We start from the raw sequence: 26,113 nt of genomic DNA, 5'->3' as shown, positions 1-26,113 counted from the left end.
TTGACAATCAATCAGTCCATTGTGTTCTGGCTTGGATCAATGGAACCAAAGTAGTATACCTTAAAGAGGTGGTGCCATAGTTTTGTACTTTTTCTGTTTTTTATGTGTCTATGGAGTACTTCCTGAAAGCTGAAAGCCTCAGAGTCAAAAGCTCAGGGCTGGATTAACCATTGGGCTGGTGGGGCCGTTGCCAGGGGCCCTTGGCTCTCAGGGGCACTGGGGAACTGGGCCACGTGGTCATTGACAATTTACTAAAATTAAATATGTATATATGTTAATTAAAAATCTAATGTGTGGGCCCCTCCACTCCTCTGTTGTCTTACAGGTGCTTTCTTGGCCCACAGATGATCATCATGGCTTAAAATCCGAGCTGGGTAGTGCGCGTCGAGAGGGGGGGTTATGGTGGAGGGTGGGGGGGGGGGCCTAAAAGATTATGGGCCAGGAGCCCTCGCGGGGGTTAATCCGTCCCTGCAAAAGCTCAAATTGAAATACACTGATTTAATGTCATCATAAAATCATCCCCTCCCCTTTTTACTATACAACAACACTGTGGGTGCATGTGGCTAACTTCAGCTGGGTCACCAGCACCCACCTGACAACCAGGCATACCTAATGAACAGGTGGGTGTGGCCACATAAAAACATAATTTTAACACTTTCTGAAAAGAATCTTCCTCCAAGTATTAATCATAATACCTGAAGATTATGTTGTAGGGGGAAACAATCACGACATATTGTCTTTAAGTTCTTATTTACTGTATTGGTATCACTATGAATTCCCGAAACACTGCAAGTGTTACACCACTTTTTTTTCAGATAATATACGTTTAAAGGGACCATTGTCTGCGATGGATACAACTATGCTCTGGTAGGCCGTTCCACACCCGGACAGCAGTGTGGAGAAAGGTTCTGTCCAAAGACTATGTTGGGAGACTCAGAGCATGTTTTGGTCTGGATGTATATTTAAAGGTGGGTGGGTTTTTCCCTCTGCCATAGGTGGCGGGAGCATAACCTGGAGGTCTGTGGAGAAGTGGTGGCTGTGCATTCTGTAAGAGGACAGTAGCAGCAGCAACCTGTCTTCTATATGGATATAAGGCCATCGATGGAGAGTTTTTACTGGCTGTGTGTCCTGGTGGTCAACTCCAATCATGTTGAGGGCCTTGTTGTCAAGTGGAGCGTGATGTGTAGGTGGAGCAATCATCCAGCTGACTGAGGCGTGCTCCATGACACTGCAGACCTGTATGTTTGTAAACCAAGGGTCTTAAAACAGGCGGTCCGGGACCCCTAGGGGGTCCTCAGAGTTACTACAGGGCGTCCTCCAAATATTCGTGTGATAGAAGCTTTTTTTTCTCCTTTTTTATATTAACCACTTGAACCCTAGCGTACATATTCTGAAAACTTTAGCCAAAAAATAGCAGACGTACAAGGGTCCTTGGCCTGAAAACGCTGAAGACCCTGATGTACACAGTTGCTGGGCTCTCGTGGTGAGTTTTCGTTTCTGACTACAGTGTGTGTGTCTCTGTTACCTTTTCACCACTAGAGGGCGCCCAGTGGCCATAGAAAACACCCATCCACAAGCGCAGCACAAGCCCTGCGCAGCCATTACAAGCCTGAACACTTTCCTTTGTGTCATCAACAGGGACAGGATGAAGTTAGCTTGAAGTTAGCAATTGGCTACCAAGCATTTTAGAAGCCCTATTTTCGGCGATTTAGCCATGATTAAACCTTGCACACCTCATGGATATGCATGGAACAGAGAAAATGAGCTCTAAAGATCCTGGATTGCATTGGAGTGGATGGTAAATATCGGCGGCGCGACGCTCTCGCGGGCCGTGTAAACAGATGACGGCCGGCGGCCCGGCTCGAAAAAAATGTTTTTTTTATTTATTTTTATTTTTTTACAAAATGTTTTTTTTTTTTTAAAGCCGAACTAGTTCGGGATAGGCACTAAAGCAGTTAATACACAATTCAGCTGGGAGGGGAATGCGTGCGTGCGTGCGTGCGTGCGTGCGTGCGTGCGTGTCCTACCTCACGTACGCTGACCCAGTAGCCAATAACGGGGTCGGTGGCTGCAGGCTCTTTCTGCGTCCACTGCAGGTTATAGGAGTAGTTTCCCTTCATGGTGCGGATGGGGTTGGGTGTGTCGTAGAACTCAGCGCTGTATGGACGCGCTACAACAGCCAGGAAGGAGGCAATGGAGAGGAACCATGAAGGAGGGTAAGGGGGAGAGAGAAAGAGAAAGGGGAAGAGAGAGAGAAAAAAAAGGAAAAAAACACTGACTTGCTTGAGTTAATGGTTGACGGTGGTGAAAGCAATTTCATTGTTATACAAAATGTTTTTGTTGAAGTTGAAATCCTTGCTTGTCCTTCTCCCACTCCAGTTCTTTAATAAACAGAACCTACATTTTCAGGTCGGCCCACCAATTTTATCCAATCAGAAGAGAGAACACCCATGATCATTTATCAGCTTCAATGTTATAGTGTTCCAGTTCCAAATGTGTCACAATAACTATGGCTTTCTGTTGCGTCACGTCTCCGGTAATGGTTTAGCTGCCTGAAACACAATGTAAAGACAACAGCTGATGGTCATCTGATGACTGAGTTCTGCACCAGAGGAAATTACTCCCTGTGCCAGGAGGTGGCAGTAGTCTGTATCATGGCATAAATCAGAGCTGTCCTCCTAGGCAAAGAGACAAGGGCCTTTACCAGGCCTATCACAATTTATTACATTTTTACATATTATGGTTTATAAGACAATCACAATTATTTGGGCATAATTGGCAATCATTTCCATGCTGAAAAAGAAAAACCCATTATATTTTCAAACATATATTATATTAAAGTAGATATTATAGATTAACTATTTCCAGTTATGCTTATTTATTTATTTGAATGTATGCAATTATTAAATATGGCCTATTATGGTAATTAATAGTACATTATTTTGTGTTATTGGTACAGGTCATTGTCAGTCATATCTTTATTTGTCATGCCTGCTGTGTTTACACATAACTACGATTTTTTTTGTTTTAACTTTGAACAATACGGTACCCAACCTCTAGGGTAGTGGTTCTCTAAGTGGGCTCTGCGGACCCCTAGGGGTCCTTGAGGGGGTTCCAGGGGAATGTGGTTGTGGAGTGGTATTGTATTGTATCATTCGGTACTATATATATATATATATATATATATATATATATATATATATATATATATATATACATAATTGATATGCTCCAATGTTCAATGCCAAGAAGAATCAACAGTTAATCATTACAATTAATCATCATCTTGGATTTCATGATTGTGACAGCCATAGCCGTTACGTCCTTGGAAAGAATGTTCTTGTCAAGTTAACTTGGGCAGAAATGTCATGGCAACGGGTAATATTATTGGCTTATATTATGATAAATGTCTGGGCAAATAGTACTATATGTGAATGAATAACGTTAATGTCACAAATTAAATTAAAGCAAGCAGAGAGTTAGGGTTTCCCAATCATTACTGTCACCCTGACTTTGTTAGGAAGGACGGACACACTGAAAAAAATTGCTTTGAATGAGTTTTGGATGAAATGTCAAATACATCTTCTTTATGAAGATGAGAGGGACATGGGAGCTGGCTGGACATGGGTGTATGTGAAATGGACTTTATCAGAGTGGTGGCCAGAAGCTGTTTGAAAGTGAACTTCATGTTGTGAATACCAGCAATCAAAACAGAACGTGTACTGCAACACCAACACTGCCAAGAATAATGAACACTATTATCCACAACATGTGGTTTGTTGACACCTTTGGAGCTTATATTGTACACTGTAGGAGGTTTGTCAACACATTGTGCAGGTAATTTAAAATCGCGCCTTCTTCACATTTTAAGATTGCATTCGAGGTGATGTCCAGGGGGTCCCCCTTTATTTGGATAGCCAGCATTTAAAAATATCTATTGCCCTGAGATATGTATTATCTTCATCAACTCACCAGACACATCAAACTTGCAAGTGGACGTGCCGCCGACATTGCTGATTCGGCCCTCGTAGGATCCGTTGCTGTTGGGGTCCAGCTTAAACTTGAGCTCCGGGGTGTCCTTCAGGTCCGGGGGGGCCATGCGGACCGCCTCACCGTTGCGGAACCAGCGCACGTTGGTGAGACGAGGAGGGTTGGAACGCAGAACGGCACAGCGCAGCGTTACGATCTGGTAGTTCCTGGAACGCACTTCCTGGAAGACCGGGTCCAGGATGGGAGGATCTGGAGACAAGATGGGTGTTGTAATCATGTTAAGGATATTTTTAAGGATAATTATGTTCTTGATTGATTGATTGATTGATTGATTGATTGATTTAGGTTCCTCCTCATGTGCTTAAATATACTCCCACTGAGCATTTCTCGGGCTATCAGACGTCTAAAATATGTCTATACGGCTAGGCTCAAAGCGGGTTATAAGTGTTGGTCTAAGTGTTTTATTTATTTATTAAAAATAATTAATCTAATGTCAGTTCAACTCAATTGTTTATTTACACCCTTTTTTATTCGCTGTCAAATCAATCAACGATTATCTTTTTAAAAATAAAAAAACAGATAATCAATGTCTAGGCTAAGCCTACCTATTGGTAAAAGAAAAAAAAAGTTCACTTTTAGACCAGATAACATGCTTTTAGACAGACGTCTAAAATTAGATTATGGCTCACTGGACTAGTGTGTGATTATTCATTAATTTATGTTACATACATGATTCTCATGGGTTTGTTTGTTCTTTCTTTCAAACATCAGACTCTTCGGCTGTCACCTGACAGGTTTATAACTTGTGTTTTTAATTGTGTAGGCGTAGATATGGGTGTAGCTACATCTACAAAATTGTGAATTATAAATTGACACAGGAACATCCACAAGCCATGTTGTCATCCTGAACAAATGTTAGCACCACGAGGGCTCCCTCTCATCCTCCCTGCAGTCAGTCCTAGACAGTCTGCGCTAACCTTCTCTCACCAGCTGTAATTAACATGTCAGCAGCTCTCTGTGGATAATAACCATCTAGCTGTCATTACCCGCAGGTCAGCGGAGCAGCAACACAGCCAATAAGCAGCCAGCTAGCACACCCCCTCCGGCTAATCATAGATATTAGATGAGATGCTAATGTGGCTAATACAGTGCAAGCTCAAGATAAGTGAAGCCCCCTGGGAGGCCAAGCGAGCTTGGTGTCATGACTGTAAATCTGCGGTGCGAGGGAAAGACTAGCGACTAATTTGGTTTTTGATATAATTTTCTCTCAGAGGAGAGGAGGTTTAACTGGATGGACTGTAAAGGAGAAGGAGGAGAAAAAGAAGAGGCATGACAGAGTGACAAATGGATGGGTTAAGGGCTGAAAGAGGGAAAGGTAGAGTAATGAGATGGTTGGAGGGCAGAGCGAGCGCACAGAGAGAGAGAAGCAAGATGAAGATTGAGAAGAGGATGTAAGGAGTTCTGGGAAAAGAGAAATCCCTGCAGAGATACAGAGGCCAGGTGAGGAGAGAGAGAGAGAGAGAGAGAGAGAGAGAGAGAGAGAGAAGAGGGGGAGGTGGAGGTGGAAGTGACAGAGCTGTGAACAGAGAGGAACAGAGGAGAGCACATACTGTAGGTATATTCCTGTGTATGTGTGTGTGTGTGTGTGTGTGTGTGTGTGTGTGTGTGTGTGTGTGTGTGTGTGTGTGTGTGTGTGTGTGTGTGTGTGTGTGTGTATGTGTGGTGTGTGTGTGTGTGTGTGTGTGTGTGTGTGTGTGTGTGTGTGTGTGTGTGTGTGTGTGTGTGTGTGTGTGTGTGTGTGTGTGTGTGGTTCATAAAGGGCTTAGGGACTCATTTAGAATATTATCCAGGTTGTGTGCCCCTATATCTAACTATTCATTTACCGAATGTCTGTCCGTCCATCCGCCGTCTGACCATCTATGCTGACATCACTGATAGTACACAGTGTTGCCACCATGGTAACAATGCCCAACTGACATCACTGACTGACATCAGTACAGTGCCCAAATTTGGAGATGACATCACAGACTGGCCTGGACACAGAACACCATATATGGGCATAAAAGAGTGCCAGACAGACAAACGGATACCACGGGTATTGCACAACTGGACATCGATGGTGACTATTCTGCCCAACGGGCACCGGTCTGGGTTCTCCAACATCATTTCTGAGACTCCTACATTCAACCCCTCATCGCACACCCCCGGGCACAGGATTAGTATTTCTTAAACAAAAGGCCATTCTGAGCACTCCACTGGCCACTCTTCTCCATACCTACTCCAGGGAAGAGAAGAGAAGAGAAGAGAAGAGAAGAGAAGAGAAGAGAAGAGAGGAGAGTCCCAGTGATGAACCAAGTCATCGTTCATTATTAGACTGCTACACTGAACATTCTCATGCAGAATTATCCAACTGTACAGTTGTGTCCTTGGTAGGATCTCAGGCCTTCATGAAGTTAAGTGCTCTGGGCACATTTCCCATGCATGAGTATTTGGCAGCTGTTCTTCTGGCTTTCTTGTTCCTTTCTGTCCAATACAATTACTTGTTATCGTATGTGCTTAGGTTTCATATGACTACTGCATTTCACAGCTTCAGTTTGCAGGGCATTATTGTCTTTGTACATTTGGAGGAAGCCACATCGACTGTATGAATGCATTATAATTAACAATAACAATTGTCTACATAAATAATAACCTTTAGCCTCTTTTCAGCGTAGTTCACACATCAGTTCATACATCAGTACTCTACTACTACTACTACTACTACTATACGGGTAATAATAATAATAATAATAATATACTACTACTAAAATAATTGTATTCAAAACGTGTGTTTCATCCTGGTCTGACTTTGGTCTTCTTTTACAATTAATTCTTGGGGCTGTAAGAACTGTGGTCACGGACAGACTAGAAGATGGATTTTTTTTCCTGCCTTGCAATACCAGATTCAAATAACCTTGACATTAACGTTCTTCTTTAATATCTTTCTCCAACTATTTGTATTCTTCTCATGAATACTGGCAGTAGGTAGAGGAACAGTTTTTTCTCACAGGCCATCAGACTGTTAATGACATGAGTGAAAAGTGTCAATAACCCTTCCACTCTGCACTAAGCACTTTCATTAACTGGTATTCTTGCCCTGTGTTTATTGCTTATTTAGTGTTTTTATGTCTTATGTTTTTGTGATCATGTTTGTGAAGAAGAGAAGGCTTTTGCCGAAACGCGTTGGTGTTTTTTTTTTATGTTCTAGCCCGTTGCCCAAATAAAGATTTCTGAGTGCCTGGACCTGCATTGTTGTGCCTCTGTGGCACATTCTGTTCTCTTTTGCTCATGTTTATATAGTATTGGAGCTTCCGATCGTACGTTTTTCACATGTATGTACCTAAACAGTGCATCCACCTAACCCTAACCCTAACCCCAAGTGACGATACAGTAAAGTGAAGTAAAGTGAAGTGACTGTGAAAAACACTTGAACTTGAAAGCTGGGTTAAGCTTGAACTAAACTTGGCTTAAGTTAAGTTCAAGCTTAACCCGTGCTGAGACTCACAAAAATGCTTTCACATTTTGATTGAAGTAAACAAGGGTTCCCCACAGTGCTTTTCAGCCTAGACAGACCGCCTTGTGCTAAGAAACAACTGCAAGATGAATGATGTCCCCAGCTACTCCTGAGGAGCAACCTTTCCACTTGTAGCAACAGAAGTCGCAGTAGGAGTCACAGCCACACTTACACAGAACGTTGAGTTGGACCTGAGCTTCCCGTCGTTTAATGTTGAGGCCGTTGTATGGAGCGGTCTGGCAGCGGTACGGTCCCATCATGTCCCTGGTGACGTTGGTCAGCCTCAGTGGGCCGTCGCGGGTCTCCTCCACCGGCTTCCCAGATGGCATCAGCAGGTCCTTGTCCGCCCGCGACCACAGTAAGGGAGGCCGCGGCTTCCCGTCCACCAGGCACACCAGCTCTGCATTTCCTCCCTCCCGTACGCTGACCACCTGACCCCCGGCTGGCACCGTCAAGATCGGAGGAGTGACTAGAGATGGAGAGATAAAGAACAGGAGGAGACATATGTATTGAAATCCTTGTTACATACAGTAGAAATCGCTCATGAAGCTGAGAGCATAATGTACGTTTCTTTGATAGGAACTAATCATATATAGTTTACATTAGCCCATGCTAACAGTCCATGTGTTTATTGGCTTGTCTCCTAGCAACATGACTGTTCAAATGAGATGGTTTAAACTGTATGGTGTTCTTCAAAACTGTTTGAGAAACGTATAAACAAAGCAGTGAATAACAAGTTAAAGAAATCAACCACAAAAAGAAAATATTTTTGCCCTGCCCCCAGCAATGCGTGCATGGCAGGGTAACTGGTCATGGCTGTTTGTTTGTTTGTTTGTGTGTTTGTTTGTTAGCTCATTAGATCATTTGGTCAAGTCACAATCAAGGTCAATGCATCACTGTTAGCACCATAACTTGAGACATCAGTAGGCTGCCACAAGGAGATCACTAACGTTTATCAAAGATCAGGTGCACTTTAAACTCAAGATCAACATTTAGATAGCTTTTCAATGATAGGCTGCCTCCAAAGGATGGAGACCCTTTGTCTGTTTTCTATTGAAATTGGTCTCACTTCTATCTCTCTTTTTGTTTGGGGTCCGCATCAGTGTGCAGATGGGCCGGTATTCCGACACTAAAACTAACCCTAACTCTATCCCTAACCCTAAACTTAACCTCAGTAAACATGACGAGTAACTAACCTGCCGACGCTAGTCGGAACAGCGGCCCGTCGGGACACTGAGCGGACCCCTTTAGTTTGTATTATAATCTCTGAAGTTTGATATGACTGTTGTAAGAACATAATGAATAACACTCAAATGTTATATGAACAAGCTATAAATCCAATCCACATTTGTTACAAAAAAAAAGGAAAAAGCAAAGATTCAAAGCCAGAGGAATGCAGAGGAAGAAGAGGAGAGAGAGAAAGAAGGGGGAACAGAAGAACAGAAAGGAATGGAGCAGGAATTGAGATACAAACAGAATGTGAAAATGGAGTCGGGGTGAAAGACAAGGACAGTGTTTTCTTCGCCTGAAACTCTGCCAGAATGAAAAAAAAAGGTGTATACTGTGAGATGAGACCCAGACACAGAGCTGTGAATCAATTAAAAGACAGACATCACTCACATGAAGTACAGAACAAGTGAAGTATGAAAGGAAGAGGGGAGAGAGAGATCACAGCATGCTCTAGTAGCTCTACTCATTCTTGTGAGTGTGCGTGTAGTGTACACACAAGCCCAAGTAAATAGCAAAGTAATCTTTAGCTAACTTTTGAAAAACTAATTAACTGCAACTATGAAAAAAGGACCAATAACAACGCTGCATTTTCCAAAGAGATCCTTGCGTCTACATCTTACTACGTGCGGTCCTTATGAAGGCTCTGCTACGAAGACTGCCATACCTGTACGTTACGGGTGTTTCCCTAAATCACACATAAGTGCCTCTCTCAAAACAGCCTACGCAGACGCTCCGCCTTGCGTCTCCGTGTATGCATTAAGGACTTTAAGCAATGACGTCTACAGCAGTCCGCTCCGGTAACCAGAAATGGATCAATGCTCGATATATAAACCTGCTTGCCGTCGCAGCCCTTCTTACTATGGCAGAGATTACCTTTCCACGTGGCCTCTACAACGTCTGCTGCATAGACGTGTCACCATGGGAACCAAGGAGTTCAGTAAAATGGGTTAGCCTATTTTGCTATGTTGTTACTATGCTAATACACACGGTAGGATGGTACTAGAGGACGCACTACTGCCAACATCTGGCGGGGTCAGGTTAATCCGGCCCTGAGTTTGTGAACAACGAAGCACAAATCACAACATAGTTTTCAATGGTGAAGAAGGCACACTACAGACTGACTCCTTACAGGCCTATCAACCAGGGGTGTCGCACCAAATTCTGGGCCGTGGGTACAAGGATTCACTGTGGAACCCCCATGAATGTTCCTAGGGGGAACTGGGAACACATTATTTTGTGCTTTAACTATTGAAAAATAGCAGATGGATCTGTAGATCTTCTATTTATGAAAAATCGTGAAAATTTGTGCAAGTCTTTGAATAGTTCAAATCCTTGTTTCTATATCAGTGGTGCTCAAACTTTTTCACCTGACGGACCCCCGAAATTATATGTATTTACTATTTGGCCTTGGACCCCCATCTCAAAATATTTCCTTCCAGGTACCCCCCAGAAGCAAAATTTGAGTTACAAATGTTCGCTTAAAAAATACATTTGCACACATTTTCATGACTTTTCAAAAATAGCAGATCTACAAGCTTGCAGTGTGTATATGAGTCCACATTTGACCAACCAGGTTTTGGTCATATGAGTGCAATCAAACCAAACTCTAGGTTTGGTTTGATTGATTTGATTTGATTAGATTTTGATACAAGAAATACGAGTAAACACGATATAACTTAAACCCACCCAGGATATACATAAAAGCTTGATAAAACACTTTTTCCAATGTGGTCCTGTAAAACACAATAAAAATAAATAGTCCAATAAAATTACATAGCACCAATAACATATAGCACGCAGCAGGTCACATGAACTACAAAAAGAAGAGGAAAGTTGGTGCATGCGCAGTAGATTTGACCACCAGGACACAGCAGCTTCAATAATCCTCTGTGGTCCTGGGGGCTTGGGATCTCATTTAGTAGAATGAAAATAGCAGTGATTATAAATAAATAGTCACCAAAAAACAACAAAAGAGGAGAAAGAGAAGAATGTTGGTATATTTGCTGATTGTTATTATTATTATTGTTATAATTTGCTTGGCCCACTCATTGATTCACTCGTATACCAAAATGTGTTTTAATTGAAAATTCTGGTCGAATAGTTATGCGATTAATTTCGATTAATTAATTACAACAGAAGGAGGTAATACAATCACCGGCACCGGCACCTGCTGGGGAATTGTCGCGGCAGGCACAGAACAGGACCGGCAGGTCCGACCAGCAGCCGCCGCACGGACCGGCAGGTGCCGCCCAGACCGGCAGGTCTGACCGTCAGCCGCCGCACAGACCGGCACCCGCCGCAGGGAACGGCAGGTAGGACCGGCAGCCGCCGCACGGACCAGCAGGTAGGACCGGCGACCACCGCAAAGACCGGCAGGTCCGGCAGGTAGGACTGGCGGCCGCCGCACAGACCGGGGCGGCAAGAAGGACCGGCAGCCGCCTCACGGAGGACCGCTGAGGTTAGGGTTAGGGTTAAGGTTAGGTTTAGGTATATATTTACCCTGGTTAGGGTTAGGGTTAAGGTTAGGGTTAGGTATAGTTTTACTGAGCTTAGGGTTAGGGTTAGGGTTAAGGTTAAGAATAGGGTTAGGTAACGGTCCGTCACCTGCCGCGGCAGCGTCGCGGCAACGGCCGGTGCCGGGAATTGTATTCGCTGTCCCTCAATTACAAAGCCTCTACTTAATTAGATTAGTTGCTACTTAATTAGATTATTATCATTAATAGTATTATTGATTTAGCTAACTTTTTGTTAAATATAGCTGGACGAAGCAGAGTTAGTGGGGGAAGTCAGTCCAAATCTCACCGCTGGTCTGTGTTATGTTAACGTCCACACGGAGCTCCGCTACGCGGCTACCAGGGAAGTTGGCCACGCAGCTGTAGGTGGCCAGGTCACGGAACTTCATGTCCACGATCTCCAGGCTGCTGGTGCCGGGCGCCATGTCGGGGTCGCTGCGGAGCAAGATGAGGCTGTCCGAGTTGTAGACGGGCACGCCGTTCTTGAACCAGGTGTAGTTGACCTTGTCCTGAGGGGAGGCGTCGACATGGCAGGACAGCTTGAGGTCACGACCCATCTGGATGCTCTCGCTGTCCTTGTTGGAGTCTGGCGTGATCTGGAACGTCAGGTTGCTCATCGCTGAGAGAGAGAGAGAGAGAGAGAGAGAGAGAGAGAGAGAGAGAGAGAGAGAGAGAGGTTAAATGAGATGGCAAATGGGGGCATCATAGCATAGGAAGGGTGTGGGGGGTGATCGAAGAGGAATGACAGGATGATGGATGGGAAAAGGAAGAGAGAGAAGAGTTTTCTAGGCAAAACGAAAGACAGACAAACAGAGAGAGAAAAGAAAGCGGATAAACAGAGGGAGAGAGTGAGAGGAAAAGCGCGAGGAGACTGAAAGAAAGTTTTGTTGATTTGCCAGAGAGACAAAGAACGGGTAAAAAAAGGAGGTGGGACAGAAGGAGCAGCAGAAGAAGAAGAAGAATTGGAAGGGAACCTTCCCAGAGTAAAACATGTAACAGCGGTCATATTTTTTATCGCATCGACCATAACAAATGTGTCTTTTTGACCGTTTGAAGCGTCCGTATAGGACAGGTCTATGCTCCGTATGGCTTCCTGATTTTAACACTCCCTCTGCGCTAGCCTCGTGTCGCCATACAAATCTGCCATTGCAAAGAAACATTGCCCTTGGTAGATTAGGTACAGGTGACAGTCAGGTGACAGCTCAGTTATTCAAATATTTCACGGCTCACAAGTCGTGAGGAACCAACCAGGGCCCAGTCTGCAAATGTAGGACGGGTGTATCACCTACTCTGATTGGTTGTACAGACGTGCCATTTAAAAACATCACACGTCCTGCCATTGGCAAAACATTAAGCTTGTAGATCAGCTATTTTTGCTATTTTTATGACCTTCTAACTTCAAAGTTTAAATTTACCTCTGAAGTTGGATTCTGCTTGTCACTGGGAATGGAGTGGTTTCTTGCCATTTGCGAGTTTCTGCAAAAAGTACACTTCATTCTCCATACAAATGCTTTTGCAGGACATGTTCAGGAAAAGAGCAGTAAATTCGGAAGAGTTGAAACGGCACATCCGTATGTCTAACCAATAGAGTCTGTTTGAACCTTTTTGTAACCGCTCCTTGGGAAGCACTGAGAAGAACCAGACTAATATTCACGCAGTGATATTGGCTATGCAAGGCTACCTCTGCGCATCTAAACCAATCACAGCGATTGGGGGTGGGATGTTAAGGACACTCTCTATGTTTGAGATTAAATTATGCAGCCAAACCCCCACCAATCACAGTGACTGACTGGGAACATGTGAACGCGGAAGCACTCTACACAAAACTTTGTGAAAAGCACTGGGTGTGCCTGCCTGAATGCATGTGGTAATTCTGTAAGTGTGCGTCTGTGTGTCATCTTTACTGTCACCTGTACCAATGAGACGTGGCCTTCAGGCTCACCAAGCAATATCCACCAGCATACCTTCTGCACGGCAACAACTAACACAAGAGCCAAACACTAATTGCTTGCACTCCGCTCTAACTAATTGGAGTGAGTAAAGATTATTAAAAAGGAACAAGAACAGCCATCGGGGAGACAAAATTAAACTTGTTTGTTTCGACAGCTGGGGAATTAGCGAGGTTTGTTACTCAACTACACTTATCCTGACAAAGCATTATCATGGCGGTCCATGCAATCCGAACCACCCAAATACACGGATACTTGCAAAGAATGTAACCGCACAAAACCTCAAACACACCCGGCTACTCACTCCTGACTATGAGGTTGACGTATCTTCGTGCGGGGTTCCCCACGTTGTTGACGGCCGTGCAGTTGTAGAAGCCAGCGTCCGTGGCCGTGACGGAGCGCAGCAGCAGTGAGCCGCCCCGCACCTGGGCGCTAAGTGGCATGGGACCCGGGTAGCGGGACCAGGTCACGGTTGGCGGGGGGAAGCCAGCGGTCACCTCACAGATCATCAACACGTCCTGTCCGGGGTCCACCACCAGCGTCTCATTGACGGACAGACGCAGAGCGGGAGGAGCTTGAGGGGGGGATAGAGAGTGGAATAAAGTGTGGTTCGGTGTCTCCTGCTAGTAGATGGAAAAGGGGGTCCACGCGCATAGGATGGATTTTTTTTCTTAATCCTTGAAGGGTGGATTTTAAGATTGATTGAAGCAAATCCTGACTCATTTACAGGACAAGAACTGCAAAAGAAATAGCTGAAAACGTTCAGACTATTTCTCTTTTCACAAAATCTTTGTGTGGATTTTTTCTTGCCAATTGTTTATCCTTAATCCTGTAAGTGTGTATTTTAAGATTCTGCCAGGTACCAGGCTGAACTAATGTCCCATGGATGGGGTTCGTTTTAACCCTTTCTCGCACATAATACCCAAACCCGAAAATGGAACAAAATGAAGAAAACCCTTTTAAGTAAACAACTCAGGGACAAATGAACACATATTACCATACAATTTGGACCAAAGGAATTAATTGAAATGGATATTAATACGATTCCACCACAACTTGACAAAAACAGCAAAAGTAAATAAATAAAATTAGTAAATAAGAAAGAAAAAAGCAGAACATGTTCAGATGATATATTTTCCCTATTTATTAATAACCTCTTTCTAAGATCAGTGCTGTAAAATAGCTATATCTATTTGGAACTGTACCAGTACCATCCCACTGAAATGAAAGACAAACTACATATTCCAGCAACATGTCAGTTTGGTTATTAGTTATTAATAAAGAGGGAAAACATATGACCTGAACATTTTCGGCTAATTTTATTTGCTGTTTTTGTCCTGTAATAGAGGCAAGATGTGCTTGCATCTTAATAGTAACCATTTGAATGAATTCCTTGGGTCCACATTTTATAGAGGAATAGGTACATTTGTATTAGCAGGTTGTTTCCTTCAAAAGTTATGCTTGTTTCTATTGTTAAAACATAACTTACATTATTTCAGCTCGGCACCTTGGCAGAATCTTAAACACCCTTCAAGGATCAAGAAAATAAAATCCACCCTATGCGTGTGGGGGAGAGTGTATTTTGCAGGTCGTTCAGTCCGAGTGTATCAAATAGGCAACTAAGGCAGACCGAAGCGTGTGATTGGCTGCGAGGAGGTGACAAAAGTCTGGGGAACAGAGATACACCTAAACCTAACGTTAACCCTAACCCTAACCTCAGAAAAACTAACGCTGGTGAATGCTAACCTGGTGAATGCTAACCTGCCGACGCTAGTGAATGCTAACCTGGTGAATGTTAAACTGGTCGGGCCAACGGTGCTTAACCCAGTTGCTTTTTTGATACACTCGGACTTAAAGACCTGCAAAAAATACTCTCCCATGCCATGTGTGTGGACCCCCTTTCCATCCTATGTGATTTTCAAGTGTTCTAGAGATTATTGAAGTGGGTGATTTAAAAGTGATCTATGATTTATAGCAGAGTAGGCCTGTGAGAAACCATCAGTCAACAGAAAGCAGTCAATCAATTTATATTTGCATATTAAAATACTTAAGAGACAATGATTGCACAAAGGGATTACATGATCCATGCATAGGCCTATACTGTAGCCTAAGTAATGAAGTATGCAGTATGATGACGTCTAGAGGCATGCGTGTGCGTGTGTGTGTGTGTGTGTGTGTGTGTGTGTGTGTGTGTGTGTGTGTGTGTGTGTGTGTGTGTGTGTGTGTGTGTGTGTTACTTGTCTAATGTTGGAGCCACTACTTGACGAGCAGAGCAGATGAACATGACTTGATGTGAAATGAACTCCTAAATGCTCCTCAGTAGCACTTAATGTCATTGAGATGATGAGCCTCTGGCAATGTCAATATCATTTAGAGATGGGATAGTTCCATACACCACTTGACTGCTAAACATTGAGGCAATAGACAAGTATTGCCTTGGTGCCTTGGCCTAAGCACACGAGTCAGCGCTCGTCGTATGAAATGTGCTATATAAATATTTTGATTTGACTTGATTAAACAGGGACTGCCCATAAAGGCGGCCCTACACTAACCGATAATCGGGCTATTTAATTACCCTCCCGACAATCGGGCTGCCTCCGACTGAAACGGGCCCGACTATCGGGCATGAATGTCGTCTAGCGTGAGGTCTCACAGATCCACTCGGAGCCCAGCCAAGTGGCTCGGAGGACGCTCTGGGGTAGCCCGACTCTTTTCAAAAATGTTTGATATTTTCCTCTATCACTACTGGTCTGGAAGACTGGAACAGCAGCAGGGGACTGAGAGAAATTAGAAACAAACAGAAGAAATAACGCTACCAGCAACTGTCTGCAGTCCAGCACATCACATCACATCAAAGAAGTACACGCCTATCCTGATCTACGGGGGCTCTCCCCTGATCTACAAGCCTACAACGTAGGCACGGAAGGGACCCAGTTTGGTCTTGGAAATCTATCAGGCAAGGAGCAGCACTTACTCAACAATTACTCCGACTACGTGGCTACGTGAGTGTTTAGGGATAGGGTTAGGGTTAGTAATGGGGCGAGTCGGACTAACACAACGTCGGAGTAATGTGCTGTCGAAACAATGCACGGCATCGATTAAACAATAGACAAGTATTGCCTTGCTGCCTTGGCCTCAAATCACTTTCACAGGCTTGACACAGCATGACACTTAAAGGAGTAGTTCACCACTTTTCAACCTGTCTTCATATAATAGGTCCTCACTAATGTTCATGATAAAATATCAACAAAAAAATCTACTCAAACTCAGTCCAAGTCTCCTAGGAGAGCTGTGGGAAGTCCAGAATCCATCGTCTTGTGACATCATCATTTTCCACAAAAAAAATGTATCAATATTTTTGAAAAAAATATTTAGATTTTTATTATCGTGAGAACAATGGCTTCCACTTTAAAATTGCAACTTTTCAGGAATAGAAAGCCTGCAGTTTCTATAAGCTGGATTGGCAATCGATGATGTCACAAGACGATGGGTTTCTGACCTGCCCACAGCCCTCCTCTGAGGAAAAAATAAATAAAAGCCATTTTTGAGTGAGGACCAATTATATGAACATAGGTTGAAAAGTGGTGGAGTGCCCCTTTAAGTATTTGACACTTTAGAATTTACCTTTTAATCCCAAGTGACTTAAGTTTTAATTAGAGGAGGAAAAAGTACTCACATTTTGTACTTAAGTAAAAGTATCAATATAGTCCGTTAGGGTGCCCTCACACCAAAATACCTATGAGAGTGGAATCTGAGTTCCGCCAATGCATTTCAATGAGAAGGGAGCGTTTTTTGCAGAAATCCTCTGCTGGCATGAAACCGCTTCACTCTCATTGAAATGCATTGGCGGAACGCGGATTCCACTCTCATAGGTATTTTGGTGTGAGGGCACCCTTACAAGTAAATGTCCAGAATTCAAAATGTACTTGAGTAAAAGTATGAAAGTATCAAAATGTACTTAAAGTACCAAAAGTAAAAGTACTAAATGTTTGAAAATAGCCAATCTACAAGCTCACAACGCCTCGCATCGCAACGCGTTATTTTCAAACAGCCTAGGTATGAAATAGGGCTAAAGTGGTTTATGTATGTTTTATAATATTATTATTTATGTCTGCAAAGTAACTAGTAAGGGTGCCCTCAGACCAAAATATGGTCGGCAGTGGATAAACTCTTCTGGTGCACGGCTGGCAAAAAACGCAGAGAGCATATTCCGTCCCAAAGCCAGTGACGCCCCTGTCACTCAGGGGTAGGGCCCGACAAGCCTTGTGGCTTCTCTCTACCCCTTTTTCAGGGACTCGGACAAATACTGTGAAATGTATGTACAGACATTTTCGTATGCATATTTATACTGTTGATTATATTTTTCTATTTTTTTCAATAATAACTTGTATAATGCCCAAAGAACTGAAAATAAACTGAACTGAACTGAACTGAACTGAACTCACTTCCCGCACCGCCCTCCCTCCCTGTAGCCTGTTACACTAGCGTAGCGATCCTCATCATATTTTACGCGTCAACTCTATAATGGACAGGCGAAGGGTACTCGCCCTTGCTTTATTGGAAGGGGAGATGCAACAAGCTAAAAAGAGAAGAGTTTGGGTGCATGAGACTCTTGATCAAAACAAAACATCTCCCAGTCCCTTCCTGATTCTTGGAATGTTACGCCTTCGACTCACCCGATTGGACAGAGGGGGGAAACCAGAATCTGCGTGGAGAATTTCTTTGCTCCAGCATAAACGCAAGGTCTGCGCGGAGCGCAGATATCCTCCACTGACATGAAACCGCCGCCTTCTCATTGAAATGCATTGGCGGAACGCGGATTCCACTCTCGTAGGTATTTTGGTCTGAGGGCAGCCTAACTCAAGTTTTCAAATAATTGTAGTGGAGTAAAAGTACAATATTTGGATCCGAGATGTAGTAGAGTAGAAGTAAAAGTATTGGAAATACTTAAGTAAAGTACAAATAAATACTACAGTACTTAAGTAAATGTACTTAGTTACTTTACACCACTGGTTTTCAAGTAAAATCCTTCTGAATTTCATATCAAACCCTCCTGTAGATCTCACAGCAATTATATCTACTGTCATGGCTCCTTGATCCTGCAAACTCCTTGGGCAGTTATACGAGTACATAAAAAGAATCCTTGTGCGGATTTTAGTGAAAGTGTGGCTTTTTTCCCCTTCTGTACCATGTTTTGTCGACATCGAGATCGAAGTAGAATGATCTACGGCTATGACACTTTTCAGAGAACAGGAACTTTTTTCAGTTCATGTCAAGCAGACAGACGTAAAGTTCACACTAATTGTTCAAGTTGTCCTAGCTGTCTCAATTACCGTACAGACATTAAAAGAAAGACACACACACACACACACACACACACACACACACACACACACACACACACACACACACACACACACACACACACACACCATAATGAGATAGAAAACAAATATTTTGCTTTATTCCAAAGTGAATGCAGGATGCTGAGTGATGAAAGGTATCTTTTTGGCTTTTTTTTGGCTCCTCTCAGGGAATAAACAAAGCTCACCTCAGAGCCAAGACATCTCAACTGAAGCAGCCATGCTCCCATACATAGAGAAGCACAGACAGGTATCTAGCCAATTACCAGCAGCCATGTGTGTGACCGCTGTGAACCTGTTTTCATTCAGGGCAGAAATATGTTGCCTGCTTTAATTTGGACCCCAGTCACCCTGTTGTCATCCTCACTGATGCATTCTGACTATAGGCTACACTGCCTAGAAAAACAGAATGTAATATTAATATGTAAACATTGTTATTTTGCAATTGTCACAGTAAAAATCGAAGTGTTGAGCCTAATTAGAGTCATTTTTTGTTTGCAGTTGACTTTCCGGGCCGCAAATCCAAGGGAGGTTCATGAAAGGATTGCAGGCTTCCAGAAACAAAAGATGGTTTTATTTTACCTTTCTAACCAACCAACTCATGTAAATTCCTATACCTAAAACCTACTGTACAGTATCACTTTAACTATATCGTCATACTCACTGCATGGAAGTTGAAAAATGTTTCAATCAACACAATACATTTTGTCCAGAGTCGGATAATGATAATTAAAATCTGATCATTGACTGGCATATCATAGCCTATTAGTTTGCATGATATGATTTTTCAATAACAAAATGATTAACTAGTGGAAATGTAACATATGTTTTGGGCCCTAAGACGTTTTTCAACTCGGCTTGTTTTGTACCCCTTATCAACTTACTAAGCTGAATAGAGAGATTTATCTATTTAGAGCGGCCATCTTGAAAATATACACTTTCCCAGGGTCAGACTTTTATACTTGTTTAGTGCCAGAATCGGGAGCCTTAGGGTTTTTTCGTGCTAATCAGTCTAAAAGCGCCACATTTTGCAGAGATGTATCCCAGGGCATGCTCGAATGATTTAGCTAGGGTGCCAGAGTCGGTGACCTTCAGGGTCGTCAGTCACAGCGGCCAAATCAAGTTGGGCTCCCATCGACTTTCTATACAGAAGGAAAATACCCAGAAAAAAAACCCTGCTTTAAGTAGGATGTGAGGGGTCTAACTAGGGGTTTGTCATGATTCTGAATCCATTGCAAGCATTTGTTTTGCACAATAAGCGTTCCTTGGGCTAAAAATGGCCCCAGAAAACGCCCACAAAACTGTGAAAAGTGATGACTCATCACTAAACCATCTTTTGTGGTTAGACCCCTCACATCCTACTCAAAGCAGATTTATTTGTCCTCCTGTAGTATTGTGTATAGAAAGTCAATGGGAGCCCAACTTGATTTGGCCGCTGTGGCGACCCCGAAGGTCGCCAACTCGGGCGCCCTAGCTAAATCATTAGAGCATGCCCTGGACTACATCTGTGCAAAATCTGGCGCTTTTAGACTGATTAGCACAAAATTACCATTCTATCTCCCTAAGGCCCCTGACTATCAGAAAATGTGTATCAGTTTCTTACTGTACTTACTGACCTGCATGTCTGTCGCAACATCAATGAGAAGTAAATACAATTACAATCTATATTGTGTATTTAGTTGGTATAGGCTATGAGTATAAAGAGCTGTACAAAAGACTAGCCTGTGATATGATGTGGAATATTATAGAATATGAATTCATTATTTCTATTTTTGGTGTCAAGAGGCCTCTACCAGGTAATGGAGGATGGCTTGACATCACTGGAGAGAAAAAAAATAACCTCATCTGACAGGTCACCAATTGTGGCACCCATCATAGTCACACATTGTGTGTGTGTGTGTGTGTGTGTGTGTGTGTGTGTGTGTGTGTGTGTGTGTGTGTGTGTGTGTGTGTGTGTGTGTGTGTGTGCATGGGTGTGTGTGCGTGCGTGTGTGCGTGCGTGCGTGCGCGCGCACACGTGTGTGTGGTCCTGTAGCCTGTCAACCTGTGTTTTTGTAATGAACACTATTCTATGCAGGACACATTGTCATGCGCACGCATGAAACACTCACACGCGCACGAGAAACACTCACACTTGTGCAAGCAATATCCCGCCACTGCACACGCATTGATACACATACACCAAGGCTGCATTTTACAGCATCACCCACGATTCTTTGAATTAGGGAGTAAAATACAGATTGCCAAGACAAAGGTTGAAAAAGAAAACAAATCAGAGCCATATGAGGTCTGGCAGGAGAGGACAATAAAAGGAAAAAGCACAGAGCAGTATAGAACTGAGAAGAGGGGGAGGAAAGATTGTGAGGAGTTGAGAATTACAGCTTCAATTTCCCGGGGAGGCGTGGGTTCAGGGAATGGTTGGATCAGCCAGCGCTTCCTCAAACCTAGCAGAATTTATTTATGTGCAACACAGCGCTTTACAAGCAGCTAACACACATCTCTGTCTCACACAATGTTCTCTCTCTTACTCACTGTCTCTCTTTCTTTTATCTCACACTCTCTCTCTCTCTCTCTCTCTCTCTCTCTCTCTCTCTCTCTCTCTCTCTCTCTCTCTCTCTCTCTCTTTGTCATCTAACTCTTGCTCACTCACCCAGTTTCTCTTACATTAATTTTGTTCTCTCTCTCTCTCTCTCTCTCTCTCTCTCTCTCTCTCTCTCTCTCTCTCTCTCTCATTATGTACTCTATGTAGCTTGATAGTCAACCACTTGTAGACGATGTTTCACGTTTGCTGGAAATCTGTCCTTAATAATAATAATAATAATAGATACCTATTTCCTCCCACGAGGGAAATTCAGTATTTTCAGCCCAACCCAGCTGATTCGCCTTCCACAGGAATGCGTGAGCAATTAGGGGTTAAGAGTCTTGCTCAGGGACACACATCGACATTGCTATAAAATGCTATACCCTGGCCTGGAATCGAACCAGGGACAACCAGGGACTCTGGTTCCACAGGCGGGCTCCCTAACCATTCCCTCCTTGAGTGTGAGTGTCAAAGTTGTCGGTTCAAATCCCAAACGGCCTCTGAGCAGGATTAAGTGTACTTCTCTCACCATCACTGTGAGGTGTAATAGACCAGTGGTTCTCAACCTTTTCAGGCCACAAAACCTAAATAATTTTAAACTGGGGACCAATTGGGAAAACAATGTTGCACATGAAGTTAATCATCTGGAGTCCCCCCCAAAATAATTTGGGTACCCCCTGGGGGTCCCGACCCACAGGTTGAGAAGCACTGTAATAGAGCAAACCTCCCAGTTGCTCCAGTGTAGCAGTTCACTGTTCATAAGTAGAAGCATGCAGGAGTGTCATATGTGAGAACTGAGAATGCTATTCATTGACTACAGCTCAGCATTCAATACCATAATTGCCCTCAAATTAGTCACCAAGTTAAAGAGTCGGGGTCTAAATTCAAGCCTTTCTGACATAAAGACGTCAAGTGGTGAGGGTGGGAACAATGACCTCTTCCCCTCTGACTCTCAGCACAGGTGCCCCCCAGGGATGCGTTTTGAGCCCCCTCCTCAACTCCCACGACTGTGTGGCCCTGTTCAGCTCCAACCAAGTGATCAAGTTTGCAGACAACGCCACAGTCATAGGCTTGATCACCAGCGATGATGAAACAGCCTACACGAGAATCTGCAAGCATGGTGCCAAGAGAACAACCGATCTCTCAATGTGGACAAAACTAATTAAGAGATAATCTTTGATTACAGGAGTCCACTCTTCCATAAAGATCGGGGGCACTTTAGTGGAGAGAGTCAAAGAGTTCAAATTCCTGGGAGTACACATCACTGAGGATCTCACCTGGGCAGTGCAGACAGAAAAGGTGGTCAAGAAAGCACAACAACGCCCCTACTTCCTTCCAGGAAACTGAAGAAAGCTGGGATGGGTCCAAAGTCCTACAAGCTTTCTACAGGGTCACCACAGAGAGCATTCTGACTGGCTGCTTCACTGCCTTGTACGGCAGCTGCACAGAACTCAACCTCAAGGCACTGCAGCGGATGTGATCTCCCCCCATCCAAGCCTTGTATGACGGACACTGTGTCAGCAAAGCCTGTGGAATAATCAAAGATCTACACCAACCCAACCACAGTCTGTTTAAGATGTTGCCACATGGAAAACGCCTACGCAGTCTCAAAGCTACTAGCAACAGACCGCAAAAAAGCTTATTTCCAAGAACACTCTGGCACATGAACAAACTGTCAAGAACGAGAAAGATATAGAGCAAAAGGAATCGCTAGCCCCCCTTTTTGTCCCCTCCTTGAGCTGCACCTACTTCACATGAAGCGATATTGTTGAATTGCACCTACTGTACATAAATGTATACTGTGAAGTTGAATATACTAACCTGTTGCACATCTTCACATACTGTGAAGATGTTTACACAAAGTTAAGTACAGTAGCAAATAGCAACTACTGGAAAAAATGCTGTTGGCATATAGAATATGCCAAATTTTATGCACACGTCATCATTTGAGGATGCTCTTTTATTTTTTCTTTGCTCTTTTGCCTTTTGCACTCTCTTTCTTTTCTTTCTACGTCTTTATTATTATTATTATGACACTTTAAGATTTGTTTGTATCTATTGTTTGCTGTTATTATATTTACCACTGCATTGACTGAAGGATGCCAAACAAAAACAAGTTTTACTCTTATGTACCTGTACAAAAGACGTAACAATAAAGTACATCCTTGAACCCTGGACCTTGACCATGTGTGCGTGTGCGTGAAAGAGAGTGTCACTGTGAGAGTGACAGGATGCTGTGTGTCAGACTTGCAGGTTGACAGCAGGATATTGCTGTCTCCCCCACATCAGGATCAGCTCACCCACAGTGATGGTTTAAGTTCATAATACTGACAAGATATTTCATTATAGTGCCTGCATGGAACTCACAGCAAACGCAGCTAGTTATCAGACTCGTTTGCCATCTGCAAACCACAGGCTGTTGTGTTTTGATGATACATTGATTGTCACGCACGCACGCACGCACGCACGCACGCACGCACGCACGCACGCACGCACGCACGCACGCACGCACGCACGCACGCACACACACACACACACACACACACACACACACACACACACACACACACACACACACACACACACACACACACACACACACCAAGCCTACACCTTTTGACCTGACAATAATAACACCAGACCAAGACTCCCTAAGACCGTCAGGTCGCATACACAAACTTTAGAAGGCAATGGTAGCCAATCAGGAGGGAATATGGGAAATGAGACAGATCCATGTTGATGACATAACTTTAGAGATACTGTGTACCGCTTTGCGTGATTTTAGGGCAATATATGTAGGAGCAGTGTCCAAAAATGGCAAGAATCGGCCTCATGCTGGCGCTAGAAGAGGGCCATGTGAGAAATGAGGAGGTTGTGGTTTGGCAGCCAAGGAGTGTGTGTGCAAAGTTTGGCATGGATCGGGGCAACGGTGGAGGAGATATGAGTTGGGGGAAAGTGTGACGTGACGGACAGACAGACAGACAGACAGACTGACATACTGACATACTGACATACTGACTGACGGATAGACTGACAGCCGGTGGAGGTTTTGATAGTAACTGCGACCTGACGGTCGCAACCACGTGTTGTTCTATTGTATTTGGACGACAGGGCTGGAAAGAGGATTTGTGTTCAGTTGCTGGAGGGCAGTGCGTGCCTGTTCAAATCCCAAGCTAAGATTATGATCTTAAAATCAATCAATCCTCTTGTAGCGGCACAGTGAATCAGTGGCAATGACATGACATGACCCACTTGGATGAATCAAATCAAATCAAAGCAGCGATTGACACCACTATACTGTGTGTGTGTGTGTGTGTGTGTGCGTGCGTGCGTGCGACGTGCGTGCGTGCGTGCGTGCGTGCGTGCGTGCGTGCGTGCGTGCGTCTTACAGGTGGCGTTGGTGAGGCGGAAGGTGACAGACTTGTCCTGGATTTCACACACGTTTCTCACAGACACCTGACAGGTGTAGTCAGCAAAGTCCCTGGACCTCAGGTTCTTCAACTTCAACACTTTAGTCTCGCCCTAGACAACACACACACACACACACACACACACACACACACACACACACACACACACACACACACACACACACACACACACACACACACACACACACACACACACACATTCTGCACCTTAATGACCACGCAGTCGTACATACTGGTGCAAAGCAGTCTTGATTGTACATGAAATGCTAATAAACAGCTTCAATTTGTGAAAAGTAAAAAATAAATAAAAATGAACAGTTGCTGTACAACAGATGGGGCATGACGTTGATGTAGTGTAGTGATTAGTGCATATGTTACAGTATGTTTGGGTAACTCAGTACGTTCATTGTAAGAGCGCTTGTTTTGTCGTTCACCACACACCAATCACCACCAGATGGCGACGACAGCCATTCACTAGTGAAGGCGCTGACGTCACTCGTTTGCGACTCTCTTTCTTTATTTACTAGCCTAGCTCGGCAGTGTTTAGCCATTAGCTTACTATGAGCTAGGGAGCGCTCCATTGTAGTCACTTGGACAGGGCGTTTATCGTGGGCTTGCACAGGCCTTACGGCCTGGGCGTAAATATAACGATTGCATTCACCACGGCTTCGTAACTCTCCCTGGCCCGCTCTTCGCGGCCACTCGCGCCTGCGGCGCTCGGGGGCGAAGAGCAGGACCAAGGTCCGCTGGCCTTCGCGCCGCTTGCAATGTCGTGGACAATCGAGCGGCTCCGCCTGGAGGACGTTGTTTTGGCTCAAAGCGACCGTTTGTTCCGCCCCGTGCCGCACGACGAGTGCTCCGTTTCTCGACCGTACTGTTTCTCTATCAAACCGTGACACATATACCCTTCAACCGCAAGGTGGGTGATTCAAACCCTGCCTAAGCCAGCGTCAGCAAGCAATCGTCAAAGACGATGATACACGAAAGAAGAGGAAGAAGTATAACTGATGGTGTGTACTGTATGCTCCTGTAGGCTGGCGGTTGACAGTGACTAGATTGTGTGTAACTGCCGTTCTGTTCATTGAATTGGATTCTACATGTAGAAATCAGGAACAGTGTTGAGACACTTGGACCATCAGGACCGTTGGCTGTGAGAGGCCGCTTGATTTGTTGGTTGTCTGCTTGGCTGAATCAGGCTGATTGACTGCTTGTGATTCGTTAGTTGACTTTGGTTGAGTGTGCAGGGAATGTCTGAATTGTCACCTGGCTGAATGCAATTTGTGACTGGCTCACCGGCATATATATTTTTTACACTCACTCTTATTTATTATTTTTCCTCGTATCTTGTATGTCCAAAACCTTACTTTTTTAGTTATTATTTTAAAAATGATTTAGAATAGTGAAAATAGCCGATCTACAAGCACACAATGCCGCGAATCGCAAGGCGTTGTGTGCTTGTAGATCTGCTATTGTCACTACTTTTGTGCGATATAAATATATATA

At 43.9% G+C, this 26,113-nt stretch overlaps 1 protein-coding gene across 1 annotated transcript in view; it reads right to left on the bottom strand.

Annotated features, from left to right (window-relative positions):
* Positions 1-26,113, bottom strand: part of LOC308288772 (MAM domain-containing glycosylphosphatidylinositol anchor protein 1-like) — a gene marked incomplete at both ends in the record, with an annotated part of 178,278 nt that overhangs the window by 42,718 nt on the left and 109,447 nt on the right. The window contains 6 exons of the mRNA XM_080730242.1: positions 2,028-2,170; positions 3,973-4,239; positions 7,716-8,012; positions 11,576-11,905; positions 13,540-13,809; positions 24,569-24,701. Of these exons, the coding sequence (XP_080586368.1) occupies positions 2,028-2,170; positions 3,973-4,239; positions 7,716-8,012; positions 11,576-11,905; positions 13,540-13,809; positions 24,569-24,701 (1,440 nt within the window). The remainder of the gene's footprint in view (positions 1-2,027; positions 2,171-3,972; positions 4,240-7,715; positions 8,013-11,575; positions 11,906-13,539; positions 13,810-24,568; positions 24,702-26,113) is intronic.

Source organism: Nannobrachium achirus, assembly GCF_963921795.1.
Source record: "Nannobrachium achirus genome assembly, chromosome: 7".
NCBI lineage: Eukaryota > Metazoa > Chordata > Actinopteri > Myctophiformes > Myctophidae > Nannobrachium > Nannobrachium achirus.
The sequence above is the reverse complement of the archived record's forward strand: the minus strand, read 5'-3'. Positions and strand labels throughout refer to the sequence as shown.